Source organism: Etheostoma spectabile, chromosome 2, assembly GCF_008692095.1.
Source record: "Etheostoma spectabile isolate EspeVRDwgs_2016 chromosome 2, UIUC_Espe_1.0, whole genome shotgun sequence".
Lineage (NCBI taxonomy): Eukaryota > Metazoa > Chordata > Actinopteri > Perciformes > Percidae > Etheostoma > Etheostoma spectabile.
In genome coordinates, this window is record NC_045734.1 from 17,152,304 (window position 1) to 17,161,997 (window position 9,694).

The following is a 9,694-nucleotide window of genomic DNA, read 5'->3' on the forward strand; positions in this document are numbered from 1 at the left end:
CACACACACACACACACACACACACACACAGGTACGTAAACAGGGAAGGCCCCACTTTGCCATGACACTGTACTTTCACAGGGCTGCAAAGACGTTAAGGTGTTTATATGCAACAAGGCTGTATACAGGGTGTTTTTATAGCATATTGAAGAATAGTATACATATGTATTTATAACCAATCTCTGTTCTTCCTTTTTTCATTGTTTATAGTGTTCAGCAAAGAACCTGAAGAACATCTCAGAGCTGTTCTACTATGCCCAAAAGGCAGTTCTGCACCCCACAGGTCCTCTTTACTGTCCAGATAAAAAAGATGTAAGAGCAAAAATATACTGTTACTTGTTAGAATAATTACCTTATCAATAAATAGACAGACACTGAAGATATTCAAGGTTTGTTTTTACTTACAACCACACAAGGTGTCAGTTTTCAGCACTACAGCATAGTACAAAAATGTCTAACTGGAAGCCCCCTACTTCAGCTTATTTATGAGTGAAATACAATCATTAATGTTGTCAGTTGTTATTTGGTCAATTTAGATGACGTCTCCTCTATCTGGTCGGGGAATGGTCTGCTTTCAGGCTCCAGACAAAATAGCCAAATGGCTCCATGTTATCTTGTGGGAGAGTACAATCATTATAATGTGGCTTGTTATGCAAACAGTTTAAAGGTCCTATGACATGGTGCTCTTTGGATGCTTTTATTTAGACCTTATTGGTCCCCTAATACCATATTATTTCCCAAAATTCAGCATTGGTGCAGAATTACAGCCACTAGAGACAGTCCCACAATGAGCTTTCCTTAGTATGTGCCATTTCTGAGTTTGTAGCTTTTGAGGAGGAGAGGGGGGGGGGGGGATACTGGGGGTGTGGCCTTGACCAACTGCCACTTTGCTCGTTTGAAATCCATGATGTCTCTCTCTCATGGGTGGACTAAATTCTCTGGGTGGGCAAAGCAGAGAAAGGGGAGCTAACCTTGGGGGCAAGGTTAAGTCCCCTTTCTCCAGCCCATCTGAGCTTTCATTTTCTCAAAGGCAGAGCAGGATACCCAGGACTCAGTTTACACCTATCGCCATTTCTAGCCACTGGGGGACCATAGGCAGGCTGCATATTAATCTTAAAAACCTCATAAAGTGAAATTTTCATGCCATGGGATCTTTAAAATATTATCAAAACAGTGAAATGTAATTCATAAATTTTCCTAACGTGTGAATTCTGCACCACTGTTTTCATGATGTACACTGGTTTTCAGCTAAAAAAACACACTATGAACTTACACTCAATAGAGTTATGCAATGCCATATTAAACAGAATTTTAGCAGAAGGTAAATTACAAAGAAGTAATTGCATTTAAGTAACTTTTGATTTGCCTTTTGGATTCCCAGATGAAGCCACTGTGTGTCAAAGCCCTGACTCGAATCTTCAAAGTGTCTGACCTGGACAATGATGGGATTCTCAATGATAACGAGCTCAACTTCTTCCAGGTAAGTCAACTGATGACTACTGTTGCTCTTAAAGTTAACAATAGGTTTATCACGGCGACCTCAAGCTCACCCGGTAGAGCGTGCGCCCCATGTAGGTTGAGTCCTTGGCAGTGATAGGGGTTCACATCCGACACACAGCCCTTTGCTGCGAGTCATTCTCTCCCTTTCCTGTCCACCTTATTTCTTATTCCTATCTAATAATAAATGGATAAAATGGCCAGAAAACAATCTTTAAAAAAAAAGAGAGTTATTAAAAGCTACTATTTGCACAGGACCTTCCTTTGGCTGCTTTTGACAACAATTATGTTTTTGTCTGATTGCTCACACAGCGGACGTGCTTCAACACCCCACTAGAATCTCAGGCGTTGGAGGATGTAAAAAATGTGGTGAGGAAGAATTTGAGTGACGGAGTGTTTGACAACGGACTCACTCTGCAAGGTAGACATGGATGGACTGTCTTCCTCCTTGTGCTTACGTACACACACATCTCTTGTCACATACTGACTGTGTTTTTTGGTATTTCTGTGATATCCTCTCCAGGCTTCCTCTTCCTCCACACTCTGTTTATCCAGCGAGGGCGCCATGAAACAACGTGGACAGTGTTAAGGAGGTTTGGGTACGATGATGACCTGGAGTTAAATCAGGACTACCTCTTTCCTCCGTGAGTCTCAGTCTTCATTTCTTTACACCCACCACCAACTTCCCTCCCTGTGTGTGATGTATTAGTGCTCTTTTTAGCATAATACTTTATTTTCTTCAAACATATTGTTCCCTTTTATGGTTAAATTTAAACAAAAATAAAGTCTGTCTTTCACTTTTGGTGCCTGTGTTAATTTTTACCAAACTGTCTGTGTTGCTAAGCTCTTAAATTAGAAACTAGATTCACATTTACATTTATGTTATTACCAAGGAAGGATTAATAGGTAGATTAATTATGCATATTTTCACAACACCTTCTAAAACGTCTACTGAGGAGTACAGAGCCACTTTTATAAGTAAACCGTAGTATTTATCCTTTTATTTATTCTTTTGTAGTAATGTTTTCTGTTTATTACATGTTCTGCTCATTGACTGTAACATTGACTTTGAAACATTTCATTGTCTTAAGGTTGAAACTTCCTCCAGACTGCACCACAGAGCTCAACCATAATGCCTACCTCTTCCTCCAGAGTGTCTTTGACAAACATGACAAGGTATAATCCTGTAAATCTGGTTCTGTATTTACTTTACCCTCTGCCCTGGAAAGGCTTTTATAGAAAGCCGCTCAGTACGGAACACCGCACAAAACCAAACAGCCAGCGCTGACCACCTGCTGAGGCGTGGTTTAAACGTCTTGTCACTGAAGAGAGATTGACAGGAGAATTAGCCGTGAGGTTAGACTGGAAGTCAAAGAGTAAAAGTGGCAGCTTGTACAATGATCTGCTTTTTGTCGTAGTGATTAGTGTCCTACTGGGAATGTGTGCGTCAGTCAGGTTTTGTTTTCTCAGGTAGAAATCACAAACAGCAAACTAAGTAAAATATTTCCTTCTTCAAGCACCATTTTCCATAGGTTACCGTAGTCCACTGTCCTGAACAGTAACCAACCTTTGTGTTTATCAGGACCGTGACTGTGCCTTGTCACCAGATGAGATGAGGGACCTGTTTGATGTTTTTCCCTACATGCCCTGGGGTCCAGATGTCAATAACACAGTTTGCACTAATGACCAGGGCTGGATCACCTACCAGGGATATCTCTCCCAGTGGACGTAAGTGTTGATTATGTAAAGGTTCTGCACTTAACATTTGTAACATAAAGCTAAAGCTATAGTGCGTAGTTTCTATCGCCCCTACAGAAATGATGGAAGTAATGATACTGTCGGCCCGCCACCACCCCTCCTCCACGCAGTTGCTAGTAGCCAAAGAGGACACAGAAAATTTAAAAAACATGATAGACACTTCAGAAGAATTATCTTCACTCAGGGTTCTGCGTGGAATCACCAAACAAAATAATGTTTTTAAACACAGCCATACTGAGAAATCCAGAAAGAGTTGTGTGGAGCGGATAGTCTCAATTAGCTTTGTAGCAACTCATTTGGCAATGGCTTGAATGTAACGGACATTCAGCAATTTCAAAAAGTTACACACAAAAGCCTTAATAAAGCAGGTGGGAAAGGGGAGAGAGAGGGGAAAGACATGCAGGAAATTATCACACGTCGGACTTAAACCCTGGACCTCTGCATTGAGGCATAAGCCTTGAAGTAGTGTATATGTGCACCTGCTCTACCCACTGTGCAGCCTTGACACAGCAAACTAATATTTGATGTAAAGATATAGTGGAGCAATGGTGTCCTGAGCAGACAATGAAGTCACACTCCCCCTGTGTCTGTTGTAATTCGGGCTTCTCTGTTTTTTGTTTTGTTATGTTGTGTGCGTGTGGCTGTGACAAAAATGTCAGTATTTCACAAATTGGGGAACAGCCCACTATTTGTTTTAATATTTTAAGTAAAGACCCTCTAGGTTAAAGCACAATCTGTAGACTTTGAACATTTCCGACATTGGCTCTCTCTGGCGGCTGTATCAAAAAAGATTCTGTGTCTCACATGGGGTAGTCTACCCTGGAAATCCAGAGTTCTCATGAGAGCAGAATTTGAATTTGCTCATCAAGTTACTCTGGCATTGAGTAATGCTTATTAACTATACCCTTGTATCCGGGCTGCACCAATCACATCGGTGTATCTGATATAGGCTACAACAGATGACAGTTTAATCCACCAGTTACCTCCGCTGGTAGCTAAGCGTATGGAGCTCTGGATATATCATCCAGTGTGTTGTGGTTGGTTGTAGTGTTATCCAATCGCCTGCTGTGAGATTTTTAAATGCACGCTTGGTGCCGCCCCTTGAAATTGGCGACTTTCATCACTCGATGCCAGACCCTTAATCCTTTTTGATTTGGGTCTAGATTTCCAGGCTAGGGGTAGTCTATATCCACAACAGTTTTCTGTTGCACGACTAAAACAACTTTTGACCATGTATGTTTTTATGTACAGTATATATATGGAACACCATAATATCTCAGTTGAAGCCAAAAAAAAGCAATGTTACTGACATTTGTTCAGGTTAACAACGTATCTGGATGTCCAACGATGCCTGGAATATTTGGGTTACCTCGGTTACTCAATAATTGCTGAGCAGGAGTCCCAAGCAGCAGGAATTACAGGTGAATGAAACCATCACATCTGCTTTTACATATTCATATTAAATCATGAGTTGTAGAGCCATATAAAAGTTTGTTGTAATATCACAAATATAGTCATATACATTCATAGACTATAATATTTGAGTCATAAGTATTACTAAGACAGCATCATATGCTAATCGGAAGTTGTTTTATACATCATAGAATTTACTCAACAGTCAGTAAATCAACACCCTACAACTTTTGTCAGTTGAAGCAGCAGTTCTTCTTAATGTTGTCGCTGACTGACTGCAGGCATGTTTGAATTGATGCTCTGATACCCCTGCATTGTTTGCCCCCTCTGCAGTGACCAGAGATAAGAAGATTGACCTGCAAAAGAAGCAGACTCAGCGCAGCGTCTTCCGCTGTAATGTCTTTGGAGACATTGGCAGTGGAAAGAGTGGCTTCCTTCAAGCCTTCCTGGGTAGAAACCTCATGGTAAACAAAAACAAGCACCAGTAATGACACATTTTAATGCATACTTAGCTCAAATATTTCACAATGATCCAGATTTAAATGAAACCTATTACACGTATTATCATAACACACTTCTTATTCTTGCATATATGGGAGAGTATCATTATAGACAGACAACATTTTTCCCGTTGATGCTTTCAATTATAGTTTAAAGTTTCATATCCTGATCTGCTTTTACATGATGTTTCTTCTCTTCTCTCAGTGTCAAAAATCAATTCGAGATGAACACAGATCCTACTATGCCATCAGCACAACCTATGTTTATGGCCAGGAGAAATACCTTCTTGTGAGTTTCAAAGATATCTCTACTATTTATAGCATACAGCAGGGGTATTCAATTAAAATTCCAAGAGGTCCAGATGGAGAAGATTTCAAAAGCAAAAGGTCCACAACATCACAATGACTAACTGCGTTATGATTCAGTACCAGCCTAATATTTTTATGAAATATGTAAGTATCCTAGTCACAAACTACTCAAATAAAGTACAATTCAATATATTTTAACATATTATTTTCAGTTTATATATTGAACTGTAGGGATCATAAATAATAAGTACTCTAATAATACATTTAAAAAAAATCTTAATAAAAAAGGCTGCATTTAAAATAAATTATAAATACATCTCAAAATAAAGTGCTGAATTTTATAAAAATGAAATAAAAAGTATAGCTTGAGTTTCCCTTTTACTCTTTAGTTAACTCCCTTTTACATCTTAAGTTTGAACAAATTTATAATCTCAACAGCTTTAACACGTCCTTTTCTCTTTCTTTCCCTTTTATATCCCACTTCCCAAATTTATTTTAATAATTTAATTTATTAAAACCTTATCCCAAAATCCAGGCAACTTTAAGGGAACATTCATTTGCACGTTGTTGAGCAGTGAATGAATGTGTTAGGATTCTGCTGGATCGATCATATTGGGCTTTTAGATCGTTTATTTTCTGTGCCCTCAGTCCGGATGTCATTGGGTATATTTGGTCAAAAGATTTGTGCTTTGTCTCATATAGTGGCGCTTCACATTGCTGCTTTTAATAATTGCAACAGTCTCTGAACATATGACACATACCGGTTTTGAACTGCCCGTGGGAAGAATGAACATGTAAGAATCTGTCCATTCTTGATTGAAGCTCGTTTTCGCTGTCCACTTTTTCTTTTTTAGAGCACGCCATGTAATACATTGTCTCTTTTTCGTTTCGTCTCTCCCTGTGTATATCTCACTCTCGCTCGAGTTGCAGCGGTTATCGATATTCAAGATTTGATTGGCTTAATAGCGTCACATGACATGCTTTACAACGCATAGCCTACTAGTGCTGAACCAGTACCATAATTACCAGAAAGGCTACGCAGGTTAAGAAAGCGCTCCGATCAAAAGTCAATACTTCTCCATACTGTATTGATTTTGATCCGTTCGCGACATTGTCGGCGGCTGGGTCCGGATCCGGACCGCGGTCCGCCTATTAGTGACCTCTGGCATACAGTATACTTGAATTACTATAATTATTTTTTGCAGTTATGACTGAAAAAATGTTGTTTAAAACCCCTTTTAAAAAAAAACAAAACAAATCAATAATTCTAATAATAATTGGCAAATTCTGTGTGTGTATGAATATATTTTCACAATATGTTTTATAATATTTTATGCTGTCCATATAAAAGACATACATGTCATTTAGCTGACGGTTTTTATCCAGCGCGACTTAAAATTGGTATATATCAGAGGCAGCACACCTCTGGAGCAACTAGAGGTTAAGTGGCTTGCTCAGGGACACATTGGTTGATGTATCGCAGTGGGAATCGAACTCAGATCTCCCACCAGGTTGTCAACTGTGAACCATCCTGAGGTTGGCTGTACTTACACGTACCTGGCTGTTTATATAAGCTTCTTATCATCTTCACCCAATGCTTTTGTCAAGCAAGCCTTTCTACTTGCTTAACAAAAGCATTTGCATTATACCACTCACTTGTAGCAGCACATGCAAAGCCTATAATGATAGCCCTAGTTTAACAGAGTATTAGTTTCTACAGACACTTAATACATCAACTGCAATCTTTTTTGTCGGCACTTGTTTGTCTTGAAAAAGATTTCACACACAGGCACTTCCTCTGTGCTGTCATCCACAATGAAACCCCTTGCAGAACAGTAATTCTGCTTCTGTTGTCACTCCTAGGCAATTGGAGCACAAATGTGGTGGTAATGCTCCTGTGTGGTTCAATCTTTAGCCACTGTGACTGTATCCGTAAAACAGCAGCATGTGCTTCTCTTCATTGAAAATCCTCAACAGAAGACTGCTTTATTACATTAGTGAATTTAATTTCTGACAAGAAATGAAATCTGCAGTAAACCATATAATTACATCCAAGCCAACAGCATGCACTTAACTGTGATTGCTGACTGAGCTAAACTGTGTAAACCGGCAGTTCTTTCCACCATCCATTAATGCCAGAAAATTATGGCTGGAGTAAGCCAGGCCACTACAGCTGTCCACAGTGATGTGGAGAATATTGGCAACGATCTAACATGGGGCTAATGTTAAAACCCAGCAGTGTTGTTCTAACTCTCTCCCCTCCTTTGCTCCTCTAATCAGCTTCATGAAGTGTTCCCTGACTTTGACTATCTGTCTGATGCTGATCTCGTCTGTGACATTGTCTGCCTGGTCTATGATGTCAGCAACCCTTACTCCTTTGAATACTGCACCAAAGTCTTCAAGGTAAAAGGTTGTAACTGCATTATTGTTAAAAGACAAATAACATCTGAACCACGGTCATTCATCGCCGTCTTTTTCCCTACTCAGCAATACTTCATGGACAGCAAGATTCCATGTATGATGATAGCAGCGAAGTCAGACCTGCCAGAGATCAAACAGGTTTATGGCTGCAGTCCTCTGGAGTTCTGTAGGCGGCACAAGATGCCACCTCCCCAGTCCTTCACATGTAACACTGCGGCAGCACCCAGCAGAGACATCTACACCAAACTTACCACTATGGCCATGCACCCGTAAGTATGGACACACTTGATCTAGATTTGTTAAACTTTGTTAAATTTTTGCACATAAGTGCCCCAAATGGTAGCCGAGTTAACTAATTTTGAGAACTTTATTACTAAGAAGTCATGCAAGTAATGTGTTTTATTTGGGGTTGAAATTCATACCCACCTAGCTTCTGTTCACTTTAAGCAAAGGATGTTGTCTATTTCTTTGTAAAATGACAGCTGAAGTTTAGTCATTCTCTGTTTATCTCATGATATGGCAGATTAAAGAAGGCCTTTGTTTTATAATCGACTATGTAGTATTTGATGTGCATGAATGCTCGTTTGCTGTTAAACAGACAGCGTTGTCTTTTTTTGTGGAGGGGGGGGCCTTTTTATGGCTACAACGGCTAAAGACAGGAACGGGGGAGAGAAAGGAGGGACGTGCAACAAAGGCCCATGGGTCAGAATCTAACCCTGGTTGCTGTGGTAACGACTGAGCCTTAGCACATGGGGCGCACGCTCAACCAGGTGATCTAACTTGGCGGCCCATTTCTGCAGTTGGGTCATATTTGGCAGTGAATCCTGTGTGAAACGGGTTGAATAGATGGATGCCTCTTTTTTTTTTTTTTTTTTTAGTCCACCTTATCTGTTAGTTACAAAGCCCTACTGTGTGTTCTGTCTGTGGCTTTACTTCACGCCTTAGGATAAACCCGCTCCCAGGGGGGATGCTCCCACTCTCTGCAGGTCTCAGTATCAGACATGATGTACTTCAGTCTAAAATAACTCACTTCACTGCTCACATGTTGCTTTCTAGTCTGATGCTCCAGTGATTTGCACTGTAGGTAAATGGGGTTCCCTGCTGAGCAGTAATGTTGATCTCACCCAGAAGTTAGCACTCTTGCAGTCAGTCAGCCTGCAGTGCGCTGTCAACACACTGTTCCGCTCTGCACATCACACAGTTACATAATGACATACACCAGACCAGCCCTGATTGAATCCACAGCCTAGTCAACTACTATTCTAAGATTCAGAATATACTTTAATTTAAACAAATATTTTTATTAAATCCTTGTAGTGGGAGAAGAGTTTTTAAAGAGTTTTTTTACTGTTTAAGATGGCTGTGATATGTTGATGAATCACTGTCATCATTCCTGACAGGATCACAACCATGATGAGTTTGAGTCAACACAACATAATAATGTGCTATTATCAATCTGAATTCATAGAAAATACAGCATTATGTTCATTTAAAAAATGATTCAACAGCGATTGATTCTGAATACTCTATCTTAAAATAATCCAGAGATTAGATGAGATTAGTGTACTTGAGGGGGTTGTATTATCTCAGTCAGTAGGGAGTGGGGTTGGGAACCGGAGGGTTGAGGGTCACCATACTGTGGTTCCATACGGACCACAGTATGGTGGTGGACTGGTAGCTGGTAGTTCACCTCCTGGGCACTGCCAAGGTGCTATTGAGCAAGGCGCCAAACCCCCAACTGCTCTGGGTGCCTTTCCATGGGCACCCCCCTCACTCTGACATCTCTCCATTTAGTG

The 9,694-nt window shown here is 40.2% G+C and overlaps 1 protein-coding gene across 2 annotated transcripts in view; it reads left to right on the plus strand.

Annotated features, from left to right (window-relative positions):
* The window catches only part of rhot1b (ras homolog family member T1), a 14,945-nt gene that overhangs the window by 3,779 nt on the left and 1,472 nt on the right, over positions 1-9,694 (plus strand). For both annotated transcript variants that reach the window (XM_032533732.1, XM_032533741.1), the window contains exons 8-18: positions 211-312; positions 1,382-1,480; positions 1,810-1,918; positions 2,021-2,141; positions 2,589-2,673; positions 3,080-3,225; positions 4,576-4,676; positions 5,002-5,132; positions 5,374-5,457; positions 7,758-7,880; positions 7,965-8,167. In XM_032533732.1, coding sequence (XP_032389623.1) covers positions 211-312; positions 1,382-1,480; positions 1,810-1,918; positions 2,021-2,141; positions 2,589-2,673; positions 3,080-3,225; positions 4,576-4,676; positions 5,002-5,132; positions 5,374-5,457; positions 7,758-7,880; positions 7,965-8,167 — 1,304 coding nt within the window. The remainder of the gene's footprint in view (positions 1-210; positions 313-1,381; positions 1,481-1,809; positions 1,919-2,020; positions 2,142-2,588; positions 2,674-3,079; positions 3,226-4,575; positions 4,677-5,001; positions 5,133-5,373; positions 5,458-7,757; positions 7,881-7,964; positions 8,168-9,694) is intronic.